Source organism: Nycticebus coucang, chromosome 13 (genome assembly GCF_027406575.1).
Source record: "Nycticebus coucang isolate mNycCou1 chromosome 13, mNycCou1.pri, whole genome shotgun sequence".
Taxonomy (NCBI): Eukaryota; Metazoa; Chordata; class Mammalia; order Primates; family Lorisidae; genus Nycticebus; species Nycticebus coucang.
In genome coordinates this window covers 57,103,325-57,128,251 of record NC_069792.1, presented here as the reverse complement: position 1 = coordinate 57,128,251, position 24,927 = coordinate 57,103,325, and the positions used below count along the sequence as shown (strand labels likewise).

Here is a 24,927-nt window from a genome sequence, read left to right as displayed (position 1 = left end):
ATAGCTGATGGGGCTTGGCTCCTAGTTGTAAAAAGGGGCTGCTATCTGCTATACCAGGATCCCAGACAGACCTTCATTCTCAAGGCCCAGTCTCTTTACTACACCCTGTCTACGGGTTTCGTCCTACACCAGCCAGAATGAGACTCTTGAAGGAGTTAGCCCATCACTCCCGGTGTCCTTATTTTTCCTCTTACAGAACAGGAAAAAATGTGTTCCCAGGGCCCCAAACTCTCGACTCCTCACAGCCAAAGGGGCCGCGGAGGACAGGCGGGCTCCTCCTCCTGCTCTGCCCGCAGCCCGCCCGTTCTTCCCCGCGCTCTTCCCTCCCGCCAGGCTCTCGCCGTCTCCCACTCGTGGGAGCCCCTGCGCCCCCTTTTCTCCTGCGCCCCTGCCCTTCCGCTCGCCCCTGGGCTCCCGGCTTTTGTTGCCCGGGCTTGTTTCTGACTTGAGAGCGTCGCCGGGCTCGGCGCCAGGTCACGTGCGTTAGTGACAACCTCTCGCAGGGCGGCCCCGGGGCGCCCGCGCCGCCGATTGGTGGGGCCGGGCCTGGCGCGGCCCCGGGGCGGGGCGGCCGGGCCCGACGGCGGGCGGAGCGGCCGATCAGCTGTTCCGAGCGCTGCACAACAACAAAAGGACCTGGACGGGCCAGCCTGCGCGCAGCGACAGCAGGGCCGTAGTTGCTCCGCGACTGCCGTCTGGGGACCGGAGCGAGGGCCCGAGCGAGCGCAGCGCAGCCCGGCCCGGCCCGGCCGCCGCTACCTCAGCAGCCCCGCGCCAGTGCGCGCCTCCCGCCGCGGAGCCCGGAGGTCGCTGCCTTCGCCTCGCGTCCCCTGGCCGCTCGGGCTCACGTAAGTGCGGGCGGGCGGGCGGGCGTCGAGGGCCGCCTCGCCGCCCACCCGGGTCCCCGAGGCCGGCGGGTCCGGCCGCGCGCCCTGCCCTCGGGGCGCCGACCGTGCTCTCTCGGAGATTCGCGCTGCTTTTTCGTGTCGCCGCCGCCCGGCCGGCCACCCCGTCGGCAGACCCGCGGCCCGGGTGCGGCGGCGGCGGCGGCGCGACACGGACCCGGCCGAGCCCCGGCTCTGGGCGGCGGTTGGGTGTTTGGTTTCTGCCTCCTCCCCCGAGCGTGGCCTGTTTTCTTGGCCGCGGCGGAACCTCCTCTTTCTCCTCCTCCTCACTCCCCTCCACTCCTCCTCCTGCCCTCAGTCGTTGGATGGGGCCGCGGGCTGAGAACTCGGCGCGGAGCCCCGGTCTCCTGGAGTGGAGCCCGCGGCCACCGCCCGCCCAGACGCGTCGCTGCAAGGCAGCGGCGTCTAGGCTCTCCGCCCGGCACCTCGCCCCCCGCGTCCGGCCCTCCCCGACCCCGGCCCCGCGCCCCCACCGCCAGGCGCCCCTCGGCCCCCCACCCCCACCCCAGCGCCCCCCGGCCCGGCGCCCCCTCTGCTCGCCCTCCTAGCGCAGGGTCGCGCGCGGTAGCGAAGGAGGCCCCGTGGCTGCGAGGACCCTGCTCCGTTACCCGGCGACGGCCGCTCCCTGAGGGACCGCCTGTCGATTGCCTGTTCCTTGACCCGACTTGATCTTACACATCACTGTTTGAGACTGCACCTGTAGAAAGAACATTTTCCTTTCCCGTTATATTTTAAATCGTAATCATTTTGATCATTTGCCCTTATTGAGCGCTTTAGCATCGCCATCCATATACCTAATACTATGCTTAGGGCTTTGAACAGTATCCCAGTTGATTCTCCTGATAACGCTATGAAGTAGGCTCAGTTATTTTATAGCTAGAAAACCAGAGTTACAGAAAAATTAAGTAACTTACTCAAGGCCACCCAGCCAATTGAAGAGAAATGGTGTTTTCTATTTCAAAGTTGCTGATGAATTTTAAATGGAAATTCTTTGTTTCATTGCATTTCCTGATTATGTCTGTTCGGTGTGTTAATCCCAATTTAGAGCAAATTAAGGAAGAGCTTCTTTACACCTGTAATTCCTAAGAATTTGGGCATCCCTGGCAAAAAGCGTCTGAATATAGCAGCTTTGGTAAGCGGGGGAAATGTGACTCTTGGGGTCACTGAACCAGAGGTCATTATGAATGCCCCAAGATCCTGAGGTCATTAGCTTGGTAATTGAAAGACATTTTTCATTTTCACATGGGAAAGCATTGGAAAGCTTTTGATTTTAAGTCGCAGTCACTATAATTCTGAACTGGCAGCATACTTTTCAAAGGCTCCTGCCTGGAACCAGGACCTTACTCATTTCTGTGACCAAGGTCTCTTGTTTTCTCTCTTGTCTTTTGTTCTTTTCTGCAGTTGCTGCCTCCTGTGTCTCTCCGGAATGGCCCTGCTTTCAAAATTCAAGGTTAACAGGCTAAGAATTACCACTCACTGCAGTCTTTGTCCCCTGTCATTCAGCCTTCAGGGCAGGCAGTCTTGGGTCCCTGGGGGAACAACCTTCCTTGTAACTAGTTGAATAGACTGGGTCGAAGTGGACCAAACAAAGACAACTTTCTTGGCTTGGTTTTTCTGCAGTTCGAAATTCATTTTAAATTACTTGAATCAGCATACTTTTTTTTATTTTTTATGTAATAGGAGAAGGTGGGACATACAGAGATGATTTTGAGGCAGCTTTTCAGTGTAGTGTTTAGCTACCCGATAGTGCTGAAGCTGTCAGGGAGCCACAGCTGTACACATATTTAGAAGTCAGATCATCAAAATTGTGGGATTTTTTTTTTTTTTAATGTTTTCTGGAGCCGCCTGCTGGCAGCTAAAACCAACTGAAAGGCGTTGTTTTCTTAGATTCTCAGAACAGGAGTTGAGGCTGGGAGCCTGAAAGATCATGTGCAGGGAAGAAAATGGGACTGGAATTAGGTGGATTTGTGCTCTAGTGCCAGGCCCACCAGACCAACTCTGTCACTTTTGAGCAAGTTACTTAATTTCTCAGCCTTAATTTCCTCATCAGTAAAATGGGAAGAGTAAGTACCTCAAGGCCCTGTTGCATACAATAAGCAATAATATACATATAATAGCTTTAATTATTATATAGACATTCTGTGGATAAAGCAACTCATACTAATGATGCTAAACAATTGTTCACAGTCTCACAATGAGCTTGGAAGAAACTTGTAGTTAATATTTACTAAGCGCTTGCTATTCTAAGAGATACACACTTAATCCTCATGTTGGCACTGCAAAGTCAGTATAACAACCATCATTCCCATGTTAAGATTGAGAAAACAGGCACCAAGATGTTACTAAATATTCTGGATTTACCTGGGTTGCCAGTAGCGGAGCCGAGATTTCAAACAGAGCAGGCTAACCTCAGCACTGGTCTTTAGGTACCACAACGTATGGCCTTTCGGTGGGCTACTTGTATTTAAGAAAAGAAAGTATAAGATCTTCAAACTAGCAATTCCTTTTCTAAGTCCTGAAACCAGACTGCTCTTTCCCAGGAGTATTAAACTCAGCCTCCTTTCTCTGCCCATTAAGCATCTCTACTCATGTAATAATGTGGAAAACATTGATACTAAAATGTTAGGCAAAAACAAAGTACAAAATTGTGCATTCACTGGACTACAGCTATAAACCAAAAGAAACCTTACAGCAGAAGAAAATGCACCAGTGTGCTAATACTGATGGCAACAAGGAATGGAATACTACTGATGTTCCTTATTTATTTTCTAAACTTTTATAATGTAGTTTTGTCCACTTAATAATGAAAAATGCATAATTTATTTCTGAAAGTGAGGAGATGGAGGTAATTTTGAGTCAAGCAGAACAGGGACAAGTCTGCCTTCTTAAGTGTTTGGGCCCACTTTGTTTCTTTTCCCCATCAGGGAGACTGCTAGGCCCATTTCGGCTACAGCTGAATGCTTACGCGTGCCTCACAGAACAGCAGCACTACTCCACCTATCCTTTGCCCGTACCTCTTTGCCAAATTCCAGAGCTGTATTTGTAAATTTTTCCTCTTAGGACACATGCTTTCTCTGGAATTTTCATTTTACTTTCATCATTCCCCTAGAATTGTGATTACTAAAGTCAGTGACCATGTGGGAAGGAGAGAAGTTTGAAGCTCTTTGCTTTGCCTTTTAGCTCCACATAAAACCAGTCCTGTGGAGAACCTCCATCCCTGGGCAGGAGCTAAGGTCGAGAGTGGCAGGGACAGTCTCTAGGTCATCTGTAGAAGAATAGGCCATTAAGACTTTAGGGATATTTTTCTGGAACAGCTCTGTCCAAGAGAAGCATATCATGTGAGTCACATGTATAATTTTCTTGTGGCCACATTGAAAAAGAAAAGCAGATAAAGTTAATTTTATTACTATATTTTATTATGTAAAAATTATTTGTTTCAACATGCAATCAATATAAAAATTATTGAGATATTTTACATTCTGGGGGAAGAGGTTGTAAGTCTTTGAACTACACTCCAGTGTGTTCCCTACACATAACAGCACATCTAAATTCAGTTATAAAATCTTTGTCCTGGGCAGTGCCTGGGGCTCAGTGAGTGGGGCGCTGGCCCCATATACCAGGGGTGGGTGAGTTCAAGCCACACAGAGCATCATAGGGGGAGACATGGTGCCCATCCAGGTTAAGCAAGGATTCCTCTGTGGGGTTCTCCCCTCCCTAACCCATGGCACTGTCTGCTTAGTGGATGCAGGGCCACAGACCAGCAGCCCCGTGCTTTAGAGAATTGGGATGATTTTCTCAACAGGCTCAGCAGACACAGAATTGTATTTGGGGGTCAATATCTGCCCCCATAATTTAGGAGAAATGGGGAAAAGATTTTGAAAATAATCTTTTTCCCTCCTTGGTTGTATCCTCCAAAACCTTTGTTTACATCAGAACTTGCCAGAGCTCAGATATCCCATATCTTCTGGGATGTAACTATCATACCACAGTGGGTCAAGCAAACTAACTGTACAAACCACTCTTCCAATTTCCCTTACGTGTAACATAAACTGAGTTTGAGTCTCTTACTAGAGCTCTAGCCTTCATGATTTGGCCATATTGCCTTCCGGAGTTTGCAGGAAGGCTGGTTATGCAAGTGACACTTCCTGTTTACCCACTTTTAATAATTAATGACTGAGGATGAACTGTGATCACAAAAGTGTTCTAATGTCATTTGAAAAGTTTCATTATGGTAGCAGTGTACCAAACAATTGTAGCAGTCCAGTTCACATGCTAAGTAAGATTGAACCAGAAGTCTCCTTGCTACAGACCCAGCTGCTTCTAGAGCTTAAGGTTGTTTTAAAAGTGAACTGTCAGGAGTCTGAAGTTGTGGAGTCAAGGCTGATGCTTGTGATGAAAAGTATTGCTCGGTGAGGTGCTTTTCATCAGCCCCAGGTGATCTCATCCACTCTTAGGTTTTTGCCCCCTTGGTGTCAGCAGCTCCCAGATCTCTGCTCACTGCTGAGACTGTACTTCTCCTTCAGTGCCTGCTAGGCTGCTCCAGCTGCATCATCTTACACATCGCCCAAATTCTAAATGACTCCAACCTGTGCTTCCGTCAGTGTTAATTTCTATGCCCCTGAATGGTCCCAACATCTGCTGAGTTGGCCAAGCCAGAAACCTGGATCTTTATTTTTAATTCTGGTTTGCAGGATCTGGTTCCCACTTAGCTCCCCAGCTTGTGTCCAGAGCCCTCCATCTAAACCTTGAGTGGTACCCCGGGTAGCCTTTCTCATCTTCTGACTTCCATGGTGTTCCTTCTCCCTTTTCTTCCATTCCTGACCTTCACAACCACTCAACACTAAAGTCACTCATCACAGGAGTCTGCTCAAGTAATAATAAGGGGGACACCTGGCACTACCACTCCCATAGCACACATCACCCTGAGTGGTTACACCTGCTGATGAGAGGGCCTGGTTCACAGCGCTCTTCCCCTGGGCACCATGGCTGATGCACAAAAGGTGCTTAGTAAATGCCTGTGGAGTAGCTGACCCGTGCTGAGGACTTTGCATCAAGTACCTTACTAAGCCCATTCCCTCCATTGTCTCATTTAACAAGAGCAGGGTCAAGGAGACTGTCTAAGATGTGGTTTTGACAAAGTCCCAGAGAGACAAGAAGTTGGTTTAAATTAGGATGAGAGTTATGGAGGGAAGTAGGCAGATTTGAGCTGCCTATGCAGTTGAAGTCGATGGTATTTGCTAATAGTTTAGATGAGAGGATAATGGGAGAGACCAAAAGGAGTCAAGAGTGATTGGGTACAGTGGCTCACACCTGTAATCCCAGCAATTGGGAAGCTGAGGCTGGAGGATTACATGAGGCCAGGAGTTCAAGGCCAGCCTGGGCAATGTAGTAGGACCCTATCTGTATAAAAAATTAGAAAAATTAGGCATGGTGGTGCATGCCTATAGTGCCAGCTCCTTTGGAGGCTGGGATGGGAGGATCGCTTGAGCCAAGGAAGTGGAGGCTGCAATGAGCTATGATTATGTCACTGTATTCCATCCTGGGCAGCAGAGTGAGACTTCAACTCTTAAAAGAGTCAAGGGTAACTGCTAAGTTTTTGGTGACTGCTGCTCCTTACTGAGGAGATGAAGGGTAATATGTATGAATAAGTTTGTGGGAAAGAGGGGGAAAAAAGTTATTTCTGGTATGTGTTCTGTTTCATATACCTACCAGATAACCAGGTAGAAAAGGATATATGAATCTGGAACTTTGGAATAGATCGAGCAAGGCTGAAGTTCCTTATTTAGAGCTTATCAGAACTCCCTGAGGTAGGAACTGTTGTCATCTGAAGCTGTGTAACTTCCTAACTCACACAGTGAGTGAGCAGCTGAGTGGGATTTGAATGCAGGCTCACTAACTCCAGCACCCACCTGCTGAGCCATCTCACAGGAATAGTGTTTACAGGTGTAGGTGCTGCCAGGCTCAGTCTTCTACAGTTCAGAGTATGCTGTAGTTGTAGATTTAAATGCAATTAGGTGTGCTTATAGCCATATACAAGAAATAAAGAACAGAAGGGAAAACAAGCCAGGTCAAGGTGAGGCCCTGGCTTCAGGGTCGTCACCAGGCATTGTTGCTGGGTCCACATGAAGACTTTAGTTGAATATCATTCAGCAAGTGTTAATACCTAATTTTTGCTGATCTACTTAAAAGAGAAACTGCCTTTTGAAATATGTCATTCACATAGATATTAAAAAAGAACCAACTGTTTCCCTTTTATTTCACATTTCAAGATATTTACATGTATTTCTTGTTTTTAACTCCTGTAGAAAGAAACACCTATATAATGTAGGCTGAGGCATATGCTTTCTTCTAAGAGTATATGTGTGTTCTTGTACTTATCAATATACATATATATAAATGATTTTAAATAACCTCCTTTTTCTCTTTTATTTTAGGGATAATGACTCTTCTTATTGTTCACCTGAGTTAAATAAGCAACTTGTGCACTTTAATCTCCTGCCGGTACCTTCTGGCCAGCTGAAGACGTTTTGAAATCTCAGCTTAAAGACAGCCAGCCAGCCAAAGTCTTAATCTTGCCTTAACAATGTTCCAGAGGCTGAATAAAATGTTTGTGGGTGAAGTCAATACTTCTTCCAACCAAGCACCAGAATTCAGTGAGAAAGAAGATGATGAATGGATTCTTGTTGACTTCATAGGTAAGGTGCACTTTGGTTAATTTCCATAGAAGTAGAAAATCTTGGCTCTCCATTTTTGCATAAGTAAACCAGTAACTGAAGGTTTTTAAGCCTTAAAAGTAAACAAGAATTTGTCTAAAAAAAAAAACATAGGAAACATCCTGTGCCAGAGAGTCAGTGAAACTGACGTCAGACTTTCCAGTTTTGTAACTCTTACAACCTGATCAAATCAGAGGCACTTTAATGGGAAACCCTCATATGAGACAAGCAGTAACTCATATGACTCCTTGTATGTTTATTCAGCAGAGTAAAAACAGTCCTAAAGCCATGCCTGCAAAGCCAGTGTATTCTCTCCTGGACAGTGACACCAGACTCACACAGTGCTCAAATTATTTTACACTCATTATGAGTGAACATAAATGGTTTTGTTTCTGAACTAAAAGAAGGAATGTGAGCATCAGCTAACAGTATCATCTCTTCTTTTTCTGTGCTGTGAATTTGATGGGTGGCTATCACCCATTGACTGCGCCTTGTGTTGACAATCCTCCCATGGGGCTCTTCAACAACACCCGTGGACTGCAATGTGAACCACCATCTAGATACTTGCACTGGCTTCTCAGCAGAAGAGGAAGACGACGACGACATCAGTGAAGAGTCCCCTACTGAGCACCCTTCGGTCTTCTCCTGTTTATCTGCATCTCTTGAATGCTTGGCTGATACAAGTGATTCTTGCTTCCTCCAGTTTGAGTCCTGTCCAATGGAGGAGAGCTGGTTTATCACCCCTCCCCCATGTTTTACTGCAGGTGGATTAACCACTATCAAAGTGGAAACGAGTCCTATGGAAAACCTTCTCATCGAACATCCCAGCATGTCTGTGTATGCTGTGCATAACTCCTGCCCCAGTCTTAGTGAGGCCAGCTGTGGAACTGATGAACTTCATAACCCAAGTAGTCCCAGGTACGTTGCAAGTATTTTACTCTCTCCAGAGACAGTGTGCTGAGCATGCATTTTATTTATTTCTACTACAGTCTAAGGCTAAGTTCTTGGCAGATGCAAAAGTAATTTTGTTAGGGATTTATAAAAGCCCGTGCATAGTGCCTGAAGTGATCAATATTATAAAAACACATGGTTCATTTTATATTTTTTTTAAAGTTAATCTTTCTCAGAGTGATTGAAAAAAAAATAAGTAAATAAAAAAGTTGGTTGTAATGCAGCCACAGTTACAGAATAAAGAACTGTCTTATTTGTAAAATTCTGCTCCTGAAGGGAAGTAAAAGATTAGCATTTCTGCTAAGTATCTTAGAATATAACTCTAACACTCTATAATAAACTAGATTAGGGTACCAAATTCAACTAGAATACCTTGCTTAAAATAAAACTTGCTTTCTTCCACATGTCCTTAGCTGGGTCACATCAAATGATGCCTAATCTTTTGAAGACCTTGTCTGAGAACGTAGGAATAACAAACTCAGTTTTCTACTCTCACAACACAGTCCCACAATACTGTTGACATCAGGTATATGGGGTTCCCACCTCACACCAAACAAGTAGTCTTCTAGTAACACACCCTCTGCATGTCCTCTAATTCAGTTCTGACACTGTCTACCTGGAGATGGTGTTGATCCCTCAGGCTGAGGGCTCAGTCCCCAGTACTGCCCTCTACTTCTCTTACCACCTGAAAGCTCCAGGTTGTTTAACATTGTGCTTCTGAACAACCAGCTATAAATCAAGGTTCCCATGCCCCAATCCTTGGGTGATTAATTAGCTAAAGCAGCTCACAGAACTCAGGGAAACGCTTCCTCTATTTATTTTTTATTCCTCTATACTGGTTTACTATAAAGGTTATTAAAAAGGAAACAAGTGAAGAGATGCATAGGACAGGGCATGTGGGAAGGGCTCCAGTGCGTTCATGCCCTCTCCAGGTACATCCCTGCCCCGGACCTGTAGGTGTTCAGCTGTCTGCAAGTTCCCCAAATCTAGTATATTGGGGGTTTTATGAAAGCTTCATTACATAGACGTGATTGATTAAATCATTGGCCACTGGTGATCAGCTTCACCTTCAGACCCTCTCTCCTTCCTGGGAAGTTGGGATGCTGAAAGTCCCAACTCTGTAATCCTGCCTTGGTCTTTCAGGTGGCCGGATCCCATCCTGAGACTGCCTGCCATAAGGCAATCATTAGCATACAAAAAGATACTCTCCACTTTAGAGAGTCTAAGGATATTAGAACTTGTATGCCAGGAGACTGAGGAAAACCAAATATATTATCTCACAATATCATAGTCTACCCCCAGTCTTTGGACTTGGGTCCCTTACAACAAAAAGATATATAGGCTCAGCACCCGTAGCTTAGTGGGTAGGGTGCTGGCCACATACACCCGGACTGGTGGGTTCAAACTCAGCCCTGGCCTACTAAACAACGATGACAACTGTAAAAAAAGAATAGTCAGGTGTTGTGGCGGGCACCTGTAGTCCCAGCTACTTGGGAGGCTGAGGCAAGAGAATTGCTTAAGCCCAAGAGTTAGAGGTTGCTGTGAGCTGTGACGCTGTGACACTGTACCGAAAGTAACATAGTAAGACTCGGTCTCAAAAAGAAAAAAAATTAAAAAAGGATATATAACTCAAAAGATATTAGCACATTACTAGAATCCCATTCAGTCATTGTATTCATCCAGGCCATTGTCATATTGCATGGATACATCTCCCAGGGCCACTCAAGTTCCCAGACTTCATTGATCTTGTCAGGTTTCAAAAGCGGGAATGGGCTTGGCAAACATAGTATTGTTTCATGCATTTGGTATAACTGAACTTAGAGACAATGTCATCCCTTGCTCTGAGCCTCTTTTGAGGTGCTAATGTATTATTAGATTTCTCTCCATTCATAGCCCATTTATTCATTCCTTCATCTGCCTCTATATTTACACCCAAACTTTTACACCTTTGGAAGGGACATTAGGTTTAGCCACGGTGCTGGTCTAGATTGCAGGCAGCAATACTAACTAGTCCAAGTACCCCTTCCTGAGCCTACTCCCATTCAGAGCAGGTCAGGCTACACAGGTGCAGAACTGGGGGGCATCTTTACCACTAGGCAGTGTAGCTGCATCTTCCACCTCATAAGCAAAGCCCCGTCCAGAGTCAGTGCCTATTCCTGTTAAGACCCATTTGTGGTCATTAGTCTCAACTTGCCAGCTATGCTCAGGGCTTTCCCAGAGAATGTACCATTGGCAGTTTGCTGGCAGACAGTTACGGCATTTTGTGCCTAAAAGTAATGTGTCTAGAGTCAGCCTGTCTCTGCACTGCAGTGGTACCCCACATCCACATCCACTCATTTCATGCACCCAGATGGCTACATCAAGGGAGTACACAGGGACATAGCTGCTTTCAGATCCAACACCATCTCCAGTTAGACAGTGTCAGAACTGAATTAGAGGACCTTCTGAACCTGGAAGGGGCTCATCTGATGGGCATGTCCTACTTTATTCACCCCTAACATATCCATAGAGCTGCACCCCTTTAAAAGGTCAGGTTTTCACTGCCCTTCTGCCTGACTGTGTGGCCAGGCCATTGGCCATGCCCATGGGTCAGTCAAAACCCAAACGCAGGGGCTTCTACCACTGCTCAATTCTTCCGTCACCACTAGAAAAGCAGCACACGATTCATCCCACTGCACGCATGTGCTTTTACTTTCGTTGATCAGAGTGGCGTCCTCTCAAGTAGGATGTTACCTGTTCATCTTGGAACTGCCATGTGCATGCCAAGCACCTCTTCATCATTCAGTTTAGAGCTGTTTATAGGTCACCGTCCAAGTGACGGGATCCAGCAACTCCTCAAACAGTGCCAGAGTCAATCTTAGGGGAAAAGAGGCTCCCTGCTTGTATCTCCTCCTCGCAGTCCCTGGGGAACATGCTCCTGGGCAGCACTACTGTCCCTATTAGGGTGTTTCTCTGATATCCCCCAAGACGACATGTGTATTTCAGGCTTCAAGGTCATTTTTCGTCTTTCAGTCATAGGGGTAGCTTTAGTTAATGTCCCAGGCAAGGTAGTGATGCCCCTCAGGTGGAAATTTCCTAGTCCAAAGTCCTAGTAGTTGTTGAGAGATGCTCACAGGCTTTTGCCATAAGTGCCAGTTTTTACATTCCACATGGGACTAAGAGAGAATTTGTTTCTACCAGCACTCCAGTTTTGCAGTTTGGATTCTGCACTGTGTGTGTGTGGGCAGTGTTACTGATTCCCATTTAACATTTCCAGTTAATATTGCTTGAAGGGTATATTTACATGCCTTTTCTTTTATGGTACCAGGCAATGGGGAACATCCCTCAGTCAGATACAATATTTATTTCCATAAAATATTTAGGTAAAGGAAATACAGCTTCTTTACATAGAGACTGTTAACATTGACCCTTAGGTTTTTATATTCTTTTAATCTAACTGTAGCCTGAGTCAGGGCTTCTCCAAGGAATCTTGGTGCAACAGTGGATGGGGCTCCCATACCAGAATTTCTCTTTACCACCTCCTGACCATTTTACCCACTTGTGCACATGAGGCCTTGCATGTCCTCAGCAAAGGGTTGAACAGAGGGACCCTTGCCCATTTGTCAATCTTTGTCTTGATTAACCTGCCTATTGCCCCAAATATTATTGGTCAACTTTCTCATCATAATCTCTACCCTCCATATTTTTAGGTTTCTGCAAATTTATAGACACTCTGTGGCCTTTATCCAGGGAATATATCTGAGACTGCCCCCTCCCACTAAAATAAAGCCTATTACCTTGTTAATTAGCTCAAAGTCCAGCTATTCTATAATATAATAGAATATATTATAGAATAGCTGGACTTTGAGCTAATACTTTAGCTATACTAATACTAAAGCTATACTTTAGTGGAATGTTCCCTGTGGTGGTGAGATATTTTGAAAATGTTAGCACTAACTTAATTCCTTCTCTTAGGTCAAGAGTCCAGGTGAGTTTAGAATCTTTGGAGCAGTTCAGAATATTTCTGTTGTTAATGTTGTCATCTAAAGGGCCACTTTTTGGATTGCCTGGGCTCTGACTCTACTAAGTAAACCATTATATGCATCTTCTGCTATTTCCTATTTTCCAAATTTAAACAAAGCCCAGTCAGCCCATTAATTTGTTAACTTTACCAGAGTTTACTGCACTCTCAGGTCTTAGTATTATAGATGATATTTTATAAGGCTAAGCATATTTCATTTTGCTTGTACCAAAATGAAAAACAACTTTCTTAAATGGCTACATGTTGCCAGTCTACATACTGGAAAATGTAACTTTAACTGGCACTTTATTCAGTGCTATAAGTTTATTAAGAGGCATTTCAGGCATTCCAATAAAAACTTAAAATACAGCTTTTGGCCTAGGAAATGGTAGCTCGTGCCTGTAATCCCAGAACTTTGGGAGGTTGGGGCTGGTCTTGAACTCTTGGTCTCAAGTGATCCTCCTGCCTCAGCTTCCCAAGTTGCTAGGATAAGTGCTTCTCCAATATTTTACCTAGTTTGTCAAAACTAGCATCCAGTCTGGAACCAGGTGCTACATCTGTCTATTGTGTGTTTGCAGTTTGGATGCAGTGAGAATGGGTTCATATATTAAAACATAGACTACCACATATGTACTTATCAATATATAAAGGATCAAAAGAACACAAAAAATTCATATGAATTCTTTTTGTACATATTATAGTTTTATAATAGTAACTAAAACGTTTTTAACATCCTTATTTTCAGATTTGAAATTCTTGTGTGAAAGGTCTGCTAAATCAATATGGAAATCAGGTGTTATCAAAATTAGGAGGCTAGATACGTAGTAAGAATCTGTTTGCTGAGCAAAAAATAATCTTGTCTTTCAGAAGTTAAATTGTTTCCATCCTGTCTGTCCTTGGAAACAATATGTAAAGCACATAAAAGTAAGGTGCTTGGTGATTACAGGAGGCTTTGGAGTATGCACTTTATTGCATTTTAGCCTTTATAAGTATTGTTTGTGAAGGTTTATGTGCTGTCATAATCTTTAATATGTGTGCCTTTAATGACACACAGTAAACCAGTTTTAATAAAAAAAAGTTACCACGTCCTAATAGTAAAACTAAAATAGCATTTTAAATCATACTAGTGATTTAATAGTCCGCCATTTAACATTTGTAGGGCCAGGAAAAGCTGCGTATAGGACTCTCGGGCACAGAGTAAGTACACTCACTTTAAGACTGTGTGATAAGTTATCAGTCTGCACAGGGAGGCTAAGGACCTACACACTGACCTCTTAAAAACCACTTTCTGTGTATTCCTTCTATTCATTTCTTAATGCGACCACTTTAATTCTTTTTAAAATAAATATTTATGTATATAAAGATAATGTTTTCCTCATGTGATTTTAGGCAGAATATATAACTGCCTTTTCTCTCCATGTTATGTATTTACTTAGATCAATCCTGCTTGAATAGCTTTTTATAGAGAAAATGTATAATAATAATATTGTGTGTAGCTGTATTTTAAGATTATGTGTTCTTCAAAAGTCTTGATAACATTGCCAAGTAAATGCCATTCCAAAATGTTATGATACAAATAAAAACTTAAGAGTTGTCTTCTATAATTAGCCATAGCTTCTGACCTAGAAGAAATGATAAATGAGTAGAATTTCCTTATGCATATTTCTATTAAACAGAGATTTATAGTGTGCTTCTTTAGGACATTTTACTTATGCCAGAAAATGTCTGTGAAGGTACCATTGGCATAATATTTTCTGATCAGTAAAATTTGGGAATTAAAATATTTTCCTTTTAAGATTACACTGAGAATTAAAGTATTAAATATTTGCAAAACAGCAAATGTAGATAATAAATGTTAGTTCCTCCCTCAGAAAAGCCTATATAAATGTATGTACTCTGTACATTCACTCAAACTGTAAAGCATATTTTTAGAATAGAGTCTGCTTAGTTAGCTATCTGTGGCTTAAACGGCATGTTTCTATTAAAAGTTGGCTTCTCTTTCCCACCACTATCAGTGGTGGAAACAATAAACTTTTGTCACTAAGCTCCCATCCAACCATAAACAAATTAGTGTGGCAACTGAATTTCTAAGTGACTTTTTCAGTTTCATTACTAACATACTCTGTTGTTTAATACATCCCTGCTTATTTATGTTTCAGAGTGGAAGCTCAGAATGAAATGGGGCAGCACATTCATTGCTATGTTGCAGCTCTTTCTGCTCACACAACTTTTCTGGATCAGCCCAAGAGCTTTCGCCCTTCCCAGTGGATAAAAGAACATAGTGAACGACAGTCTCTTAACAGAAACAGTCTTCGTCGCCAAAATCTTACCAGGGATTGCCACTCTCGGCAAGTCAAGCACAATGGCTGGGTTGTTCATCAGCCCTGTCCACGTCAGTACAATTACTAAGAATTTCAAGTTGTATTGGTTGGTTTCTCTTGGTTTGTACATAAGTGTGTGGATGTGTGTATATGTACAATGAAAATACTGTCTCTTTACAGCCAACTGATGACCAATCACATAGTTTTATCGGTGTGTTTAGACACTATCTTGAAAACTAGATTTATATGCTGTATATCACATAATGCCTTGCTCTTAACATTTACTTTTTTGTAAATTTTTTCAGATATTTTTTGAAACATATCAATACAATGACAGTGTTTGATGTTTGGGGATGTCTTTAAATCTATTAAGGTGTACATGAGTTAGCATTTTAAAGACATTGCTTCCCAAGTACAAGAATGGGCATCTTTCGATTTCATTTTGTTTTATTAATCAATCTTTTGAGTAAGCAAAAATTTATTCTCAGGGTCAGCCATAGACTATTGACCAGTACTTGATAATCTTTTCTGTATATATGAATACATTTTTACACACTAACATAAGCATTAACCAGGTGATAGTTGCCATGGATATAATGGAATTATGGCTGGACTTTTTTTTTTTTTTTGAAAGAAAACTTGATATATTTCTGAGTGTATGGTTTTTTTCCTTTTTTTTCAGATTAGTCATTCAGTTCATTTTGGAATTCAGGTACATTAAGCTTTAGTGAACAGTGCATTCAGAAATTCCAATGTGACTATGTGACATGGTACAGACATCACAGGTGTTGTGTGCAGAGGGATTAACTTAGACCTGTGAAATTATATTTGGAAAAATTCATGTCTACAACTGACCTACTAGTCCAATATTTAAGTTGTTTCAATTTCTTCCTGCCATCTCTGCCCCTCCCCACCTCACATTAGCTATAAATTCACAAGTACTTGCCCAGGAACTTGTGTGACTTCTTATTTATATCTGCCCAGGGGAAAAGAGGCTTCCAGTTCCAGGGAAAAATACTCTGTCGTGGGGCTGCTCCTGCCAAGTGGCAAGCAAGGGTGAGGGGGGACTTCCGGTAATGTCTTTCGTAGCTTCTAAGTAGAGAGTGACAGGCTTCCTTGACTTTTTACGTTTTGATTTAACTTCAGACAAAATCTTTAACCACTTTGGCCTCTTGTTTCTTCCACCAAGGAGGGAGTAGTGATACTTATCTCCCTCACAGAGTTGTTGTAAGGGTTGTATGCTGATTTGAAGTGGGGCTGTCCAGAACTGAACCTTGTAGTAAATTCCAAGGGCCTTTCTGCTAAATCCGGTGATGCCGTGAGGCTGAGGCAGTTTCTCTGCCACAGTTGTTCTTCACAGTGTTGGTGCTAATGAGGCCAGGGTGTAGGGTTCGATTCATAAGTAGGCCAGTGCAGAGAAAATCTCTTTCCTACCTTTAGGCAGTCACTTCCTTTTTTAGCAGTTGTGATGGGTTTTGTTGAGCCATCCACACTCTCACCAGTTTCCTCTGAAATTAAGTAATTATACATTTACAGTCTGAAACACTTTCTACCAGCAGAGCAGTAGTGTCTCATTCATAACCAAACAGCTTATTTTTCCATCTTCTCTTCAGCCCTAATTAAATGTATACACATATACATGTCTGTAAAGTATTTTCAAGGAAAAGAGCAGAATTTAGTTATGTAAAGTATTATATTTTTCAATAACCCTGCAACAGCTTGATGCAGGGAATACTGGGAGACTTTCAGGGAAGAGCTGTGCTCTTTTCTGACCATTTGAAGTTGAAAGAGGTCAGATATGTTAGCTAGGTTTTGGTTCTGGATTGTTCTTCCATTGGCTATGGTTAATGCCAGGATGTCTTTTTAGAACAAGAATCTGGACTGTCCCCTTTCTCCTAATTGCCCCTTCTGTTTTGATTTTCTCTTTATTTATTTGTTTTCTAAGTAGGGGCCAAGTCTGTAAAGTTTTGTCAAACTGAGTTAAAAGTTATTTTGTTACTATTTGTGTTTACCAGAGTTGGGAGATAAGGTAGAGCTTTCATGAAGGTGTGTATGTTTTACACCATGTCTGTTATAGGGCCATGTGTCAGTAACTTGAAAATAGACCAGCTAAATGTCTTCAGGATGTAAGCCTCTGAATACATGGGGTCTCTTTTTCATATATTGCATGCAAGTTGTTAGTACCTCAAGAGATACAAAAGTTCAGCCATGAGAATTTGTTCAGCAGTATGAACAGTTTTGTATATAGAGCTGTGTAGTGGTCTCCCCCCACCCCCCAGATTTCCTGATACTTTAAATTCATTCATATCTCTTACCAGTTAATTGAATTTTTGTTTGCTTTGTCTGAACCTAGCCTTCTATGCTTTGTACCTTAAAAACAAAAAATTTTAGTCACTAGGTTAAGATTACAACACCAGCTGTGATAGACTGTGGTTTCTGTGTCAGTGTCTAAAGTTTCTAAAATTGGCACATGTAAGAATTGAAGAAAATGGTTATGTAATTCAGTTGAAGTTCTTGGTCATTAGATGTTAGACATCTACTGTGTGTAGGACACAAGGCCAATAATAACACAGAACCATGTTGACCTGTTAAGTATTCTCTGAAACATGGCCAAAAATGCATTTTATTATGAGCTTATTATTATTTCTGTTATAAACATTAGTGGTTTACAGTGTGCTTTAGTGCATATTTCTTAAACATTCAAGCAGTGAGAAATAAGACCCCTTTGAGTTTAGTTTGCTCTGACTGTTTCTAAACTGATAACAGAATATTACTTGGTGTGCTTTGTGAACGCATTTCATTAGCTTTTATAATGCACCATGCTTCTCAAAGTTTGTTTTTGTTAATAAAATATTTTATAATATATATCCTATGTTTATTACTTTTTCCTCCTCAACCAGTTGAATTATGTACTGCACTGTAAGTCTGAAGATTAGAGCCATCCATTATTTATCTTCTGTGGCAATGCATTTTATATGGTTAGTTGGGTGGGGAATTTTTTGCAGAAAATGCAAAGTAATTAGATTTTTTACTTCCTATTGCAGATGCCCTTTTAATATTAATTTCCTGAACATTTTTCCAATTCCCATACAAACTGTTCCTGTTTACATATCTTCTCTGTTGTTAGTACTTTGATCCTAGGGAGAAAACGGTTTACTTACAACTTGAGAGTGCTGTTCAGCTTTGCCTATTGGTTTTGCTTCTCTAATCTGTATAATACACTGGTTTGTAATCTGTGTCTTTGTTGAAATCTGAGTTTCTTTGCTATTTCTCTTCCTCTTCAATGAACTATATTTATATTGTCTTTACCTATCCTTAAGAAAAAAGAGCAAGGAAGGGTATCTTTGTTATCGTCATTTTCTTTGAGATGGAAACAAAAAAATGAAGGACTCCAGCTAGAAGGTAGACATTACATTAAAATAGACTAGTTTAAAAGTTCGAGTTTCCAAGTATTAGTTTTTGTTTTTAGAATCAGTTAAGAGACTGCTCCTTGTTCTAGGAGATACTAGTATGTGTTTGCAATGTTACCTTAAAATTATCTTTTTATAAGACCTATAAATACTGGTTAAACTCTTTTTATAAGTTGGGCTTCTTTATCATGGATGGTTGCACTGCCATCAGCCATGCTGATACATTATAAATGGCATCCTTGTCTACTTACTGTAATGCTTAAAATCTTATATAAAAGGCTTTTATTTAGAAAACCTATATAATACAACAGTGTCAGCCTTGCCAAGAACCAGTTTCACTTGAAATTTGACACCAACTAAGGTGGTTTAGGGTGGAGCAAGAGGTACTGGAAAGCATATAGATAAGGTTATCTTTTCTTATTTGCAACAGTATCCTTTATGTGGGAGAAAAAGTTACTGTTCAAAGGAAGGCAGCTTAAGTGGATAATGTTTTATGTATCATTGAGAATTTTCTTTATGACATTTTTAAAAGTTGTATAATTGTTGAATGTGCAGTTTTGCTCTGTGTTCGCCTAAAGTTTTTAATATTTGTTTTCTAGGTGGACTTCTAAAAACCAAACCAGTACTTGGGGAGGTTAAATGTGTGTTTTCAGGCTTGGCGTGAATGAGTGGTTTTGCTTGCTTTTTGGTTGTGTTTTCTTCCAGACGTTTTGAACTTTAATCAATAATTGTGTGTGTTATTAAAAAAAAAAAAGTGACTTTTTTTTTCTGCAGTAAAATTGTGAACACATTTTCTTTTCAATGGCAGGGTGTGAGTTATGGAAACTGAAGAGTATTTTAGATTGTACTATGTGCCTTTCTTAGTGTGTTTCTGGACAAATTTTTTTTCAACTTGAAAACTCAAGGGACATTTGGTTCGGTTACATGTATACTGTGTATCAATCTATGCATAAAATGGCAGCTTGTTTTCTTGAGCCACTGTCTAAATTTTTTTCTGTTTTTATAGAAATTTTTTATACTGATTGGTTCATAGATGGTCAGTTTTTTACACAGACTGAATACAGCACTTTGCCAAAAATAAGAGTAGCATTGCTTAAATGTTGTGTGTTAACACTTATTCTTTGAAATTGGGTTCCGTGCTGCATTTTGCACTGCCTGGAGTTACGGTTTTTAATCTGTCAGTAAATAAAATGTCCTTTAACTTCATATTTGTTGGATTCCTTTATCTTTATTGTCATTAGTTGTAAAAGTAGGTACAACTTACTGAAAATACATGCTGTTTAGTTTTTCTTGTCCAAAAGATGTAGTTAATGTGCACTTTAATTAAATATCTTCAGTGTATGTAAAATTAGTGCATTAAGATTCGTTTACATAGGGGCGGTGCCTGTGGCGCAGTGAGTAGGGCACCAGCCCCATATACTGAGGGTGGCAGGTTCAAACCCAGTCACGGCCAAACTGCAACAAAAAAAAAAAATAGCCGGGCCTTATGGCAGACTCTTGTAGTCCCAGCTACTCAGGAGGCTGAGGCAAGAGAATCACCTAAGCCCAAGAGCTGGAGGTTGCTGTGAATAATTCCCATGTAAATGAATCCTTGGGGAAGACCAGCATTCTGGAACTGGAGCCTAATACAGGATACATCTTTATTATCTCCGAGCCTCTCAGCTGGGATGAAAAGATGGGGGTAGAGACTGGGGTCACTTTAAGATAAAAATAAGGTCGTGAAAGGTGACTTGAGAATGAGAAGAAGCAGGTTAAAATGAAAGCCCCTAGTCTAGAATGGCAAGGGAATGGCTCCTGCTGAGAAGGGTTTACCAGGCCCACTTAAGAGATGACCAGAGTTCTAAGGAATCTAGCAGCTTAATCATGTTTCCAGGGCATGACTGCACAGTCTAAAGGTGGGAGTCCGGTCTGGGCGAGTATTTTATGAGGAGGACCCCCAGGCAATTGAAGCAGCTTCAAAAATACGCTACTGGGACTTGATCAAACTAAAAAGCTTCTGCACAGCCAAGAACACAGTAAGTAAAGCAAGCAGACAGCCTTTAGAATGGGAGAAGATATTTGCAGGTTATGTCTCCAACAAAGGTTTAATAACCAGAATCCACACAGAACTCAAACACATTAGCAAGAATAGAACAAGGGATCCCATCGCAGGCTGGGTAAGGGATTTGAAGAGAAACTTCTCTGAAGAAGACAGGCATGCGGCCTTCAGACATATGAAAAAATGCCCATCATCTTTAATCATCAGAGAAATGCAAATCAAAACTACTTTGAGATATCATCTAACTCCAGTGAGACTAGCCTATATCACAAAATCCCAAGACCAGAGATGTTGGCACGGATGTGGAGAAAAGGGAATACTTTTGCACTGCTGGTGGGAATGCAAATTAATACATTCCTTTTGGAAAGAGATATGGAGAACATTTAGAGGTCTAAAAATAGATCTGCCATTCAATCCTGTAATCCCTCTACTGGGCATATATACCCAGAAGACCAAAAATCACATCATAACAAAGATATTTGTACCAGAATGTTTATTGCAGCCCAATTCATAATTGCTAAGTCATGGAAAAAGCCCAAGTGCCCATCAATCCACGAACGGATTAATAAATTGTGGTATATGTACACCATGGAATATTATGCAGCCTTAAAGAAAGATGGAGACTTTACCTCTTTCATTTTAAATGGATGGAGCTGAAACATATTCTTCTTAGTAAAGTATCTCAAGAATGGAAGAAAAAGTACCCAATGCACTCAGCCCTACTATGAAACTAATTTAGGGTTTTCACATGAAAGCTATAACCCAGTTACAACCTAAGAATAGGGTGAAGGAGGAAAGGGAGGGGAGGGAGGGGGGAGGTGGGTTGAGGGAAGGGGATTGGTGGGATTACACCAGCGGTGCATCTTACAAGGGTATATGTGAAACTTGATAAATGTGGAATGTAAGTGTCTTGGCACAGTAACTGAGAGAATGCCAGGAAGGCTATGTTAACCAGTGTGATGAAAGTGTGTCAAATGGTCTGTGAAGCTAGTGAATGATGCCCCATGATCATATCAATGTACACAGCTATGATTTAATAAAAAATAAAATAAAATAAAAAATAAAGGTGGGAGTCCAGTGCAAAGCTCCCTCACAGGAATGACCACATCAGAGATTCACAGTTTGCTATATGGCCTAAGATTATCTCCTTCCCTTTGAATTTGTACAGATGACAGTTATTCACTGCAGCACTGTCTGCTGTAAATGTAAAATTTGGGAACAACCAAAATGCTTATACATAGAAGAATGGTTGAAAATATTATGGCACATCCACACAATTCAGGTCTAGAAAACTTAAAAGCCTTATGAACTAATTTAGAGTGATTTCTGAAACACTCAAGTGAAAACAGGCGCTCTCAAGGGGCAAGCCAGGGCTGGGAGGTGGATGCCAGGGCTGTGTAGTGGGCTCTGGAGTGACCTGTTGACATACCCTCCATCTGAGGGCAGCTGTCAGCACACTGGACCACAGCAGCCATGCCGGCAGCTCATGAGGACTCAAGGCCAGGCCTCTGCTTGTTTCCTTGTGCCACATCCTGCGATGCTTGGGTGGTCCTAGGGGAGGGACATGCAGGGGCCTCCATAATTGCTGCAGTGATGAGGCTCTACCCTCACCAATGGGAGGAAGGCCCTTCTAAAAGAGGCCTCAGAGAACTTTTGTTGTGTGAAGATACAGGAAGAGAGGCCACCTTGAAGCACAACGCAAGACTTCACCAGATGCCAAATGTGTTAATGCCTTGACCCTGGACTTGGCAGCCTCCAGAACGGTCAGAAATAAATTTCTATTGTTCATAAGTTACCCAGTTTGTGGTGTTGCAGCAGCAGGAATGAACTTAGACATCTGGTTAGGATCTTGTTGTCTGCGATCCAGGACCCTATTCTGAGTTCTAGCCAGGTGTTTCTTCTGATATATAGTATTATTGTTATGTAACAAACTGCTATCACATATCTAGTGTTATCACTACGTATCAAACTATTAACTCACAGCAGCCACCTCGACTCTTTTAACATTTTCTTGTGAATACCACATCCTCTAATAACAGTATTTTAAGATGAAGTTTGACATGCCAAAGTGAACAGACTACAGGGAATTATATGTTAAAAAAAAGGTCACATGCCCATGGATCCTTCCTGAATCCACTCCACCTTAATTTAGAAATTTTTGGACCTAATATTCTGGTTCAATTCTAGATTTCTTAATTTTTGACTGCGTTTTAGACTTTTTGCTAACTTGGTTGATTTACAATGTTAATTGTGGATAATGAGTTCAGATAACACAGAGTACCTGGAATCCTTAGTTTTGGGGGGCCATGGGCTCCACTGCATGTCACTTGGGACATTCCACAGATGCAGAATGCCTACCTGAGGGGACAAGATGGCACTGCTTGGTGCCACCAGGGGTTCCAGGGTGGTCTGTGAGGGCTAATATGAGCTTCTCTGTCCAGAAGCAGGTGGACAGGTTCAAGGCTACTGAGTTCTGGTCTCTCTGAAAATGAAGGAGCAAATCATGGGAAATGCACAAAATGAAAGCAGTCTCCTCCTACATGAGAATAAACCACCACCAGTAATTATAGGGTACATTCAGTTAAGGAGTGAAGTAATAGCCATTTAAAAGGGTTTTTACTCGGAGGCGGAGCAAGATGGCGGCCGAGTAACAGCTTCCTTGCATCTGGGCACCGTGAGTCTGGGGAGATAGGACTCCAGGCATCTCTGGCTGGTGGAATCTGCCTATCATCACCCCTTTGAGGATACAGGGAGTCAGCGAGAGACTTCTGGACCCCAAGAGGAGGACTAAAACAGTGGAAAAACGGCAAGTGGTCACGTGTGTTCAATCCGTATACACTCGCCCGCAACTTCCACAGGCACGAGAACTTAAAGAGCAAGAGGAAGTGAAAGGAAAATTAGGGCAAGGAAACAGATAAAAGAAATCACTCGTGAGGAAGAATCAGCAGAAAACTCCAGGCAACATGAAGAACCAGTCAGGAACAACCCCACCAAGGGACCATGAGGTAGCTACTGCAGAGGATTCCACCTATAAAGAAATGTTAGGAATGACAGAAAGGGAATTTAGAATACACATGTTGAAAACAATGAAAGAAATGATGGAAACAATGAAGGAAACTGCTAATAAAGTGGAAAATAACCAAAAGGAAATCCAAAAACAGAATCAAATAAGAGATGAACGATATGAAGAATATAAAAAAGATATAGCAGAGCTGAAGGAACTGAAACAATTAGGGAACTTAAAGATGCAATGGAAAGTATCAGCAACAGGTTAGACCATGCAGAAGAAAGAATTTCAGAGGTAGAAGACAAAGTTCTTGAGATAACTTAGATAGTAAAAGAGGCAGAAAAGAAGAGAGAGAAAGCAGAACGTTCACTGTCAGAATTATGGGACTTCATGAAGCATTCCAACATACGAGTTATAGGAATCCCAGAAGGGGAAGAAGAATGCCCCCAGAGGAATGGAAGCCATACTAGAGAATATTATAAAAGAAAATTTCCCAAATATCACCAAAGATTCTGACACACTGCTTTCAGAGGGATATCGGACCCCAGGTTGCCTCAACTCTAACTGAGCTTCTCCAAGACACATTGTGATGAACCTGTCGAAAGTCAAGACAAAAGAAAAGATTCTGCAAGCTGCCAGGAGTAAGCGCCAGTTGACCTACAGGGACAAATCCATCAGAGTGACCGCAGACTTCTCTAATGAAACTTTCCAAGCAAGAAGACAATGGTCATCTACCTTTAATCTACTTAAACAGAACAATTTCCAGCCCAGAATTCTGTACCCTGCTAAACTAAGCTTTAAAATTGAGTGAGAAATCAAATCATTTATGGATATACAAACATTGAGGAAATTCGCCACCACAAGACCAGCTCTACAGGAAATACTTCAACCTGTTCTGCACACTGACCACCACAATGGATCAGCAGCAAAGTAAGAACTCAGAAATTAAAGGACAGAACCTAACCTCCACACTGATGCAAAAGATAAAACTAAGCAATGGACTCTCACCAAATAAGACGAATAGAATACTACCACACTTATCAATTATCTCAATAATTGTTAATGGCTTGAATTCCCCACTGAAGAGACATAGATTGGCTGACTGGATTAAAAAACACAAGCCATCCATTTGCTGTCTGCAAGAAACACACCTGGCTTCAAAAGACAAATTAAAGTTCCGAGTCAAGGGTTGGAAGACAATTTTTCAGGCAAATGGAATTCAGAAGAAAAGAGGAGTTGCAATCTTATTTTCAGATACATGTGGATTTAAAGCAACTAAAGTCAAAAAAGACAAAGATGGTCACTTTATATTGGTCAAGGGAAAAATACAACAAGAAGACATTTCAATTCTAAATATTTATGCACCCAATTTAAATGCTCCCAGATTCTTGAGACAGACCTTACTCAGTCTGAGCAATATGATATCTGATAATACCATCATAACAGGGGACTTTAACACTCCTCTTACAGAGCTGGACAGATCCTCTAAACAGAAATTAAACAAAGATATAAGATATTTAAATGAGACCCTAGAACAACTGTGCTTGATAGACGCATATAGAACACTCCACCCCAAAGATAA

The 24,927-nt window shown here is 42.0% G+C and overlaps 1 protein-coding gene across 4 annotated transcripts; it reads left to right on the top strand.

Moving 5' to 3' along the window:
- Window positions 1-616: 616 nt before the first annotated feature.
- On the top strand, window positions 617-19,506 carry TP53INP1 (tumor protein p53 inducible nuclear protein 1). Of its 4 annotated transcripts, XM_053559103.1 has the most exons (5): window positions 617-848; window positions 7,340-7,600; window positions 8,179-8,536; window positions 13,729-13,766; window positions 14,729-14,868. In XM_053559103.1, the coding sequence occupies exons 2-4, from the start codon at window positions 7,489-7,491 to the stop codon at window positions 13,748-13,750; spliced, it is 492 nt and encodes a 163-aa protein (XP_053415078.1). In that variant the 5' UTR covers window positions 617-848; window positions 7,340-7,488; the 3' UTR covers window positions 13,751-13,766; window positions 14,729-14,868. The 4 variants fall into 4 exon arrangements, with proteins under 4 accessions (XP_053415078.1, XP_053415075.1, XP_053415076.1 ...); XM_053559100.1 differs by lacking the exon at window positions 13,729-13,766 and having other exon boundaries at window positions 618-848; window positions 14,729-19,506; XM_053559101.1 differs by lacking the exons at window positions 617-848; window positions 13,729-13,766 and adding an exon at window positions 1,453-2,037 and having other exon boundaries at window positions 14,729-19,506.
- Window positions 19,507-24,927: the final 5,421 nt, after the last annotated feature.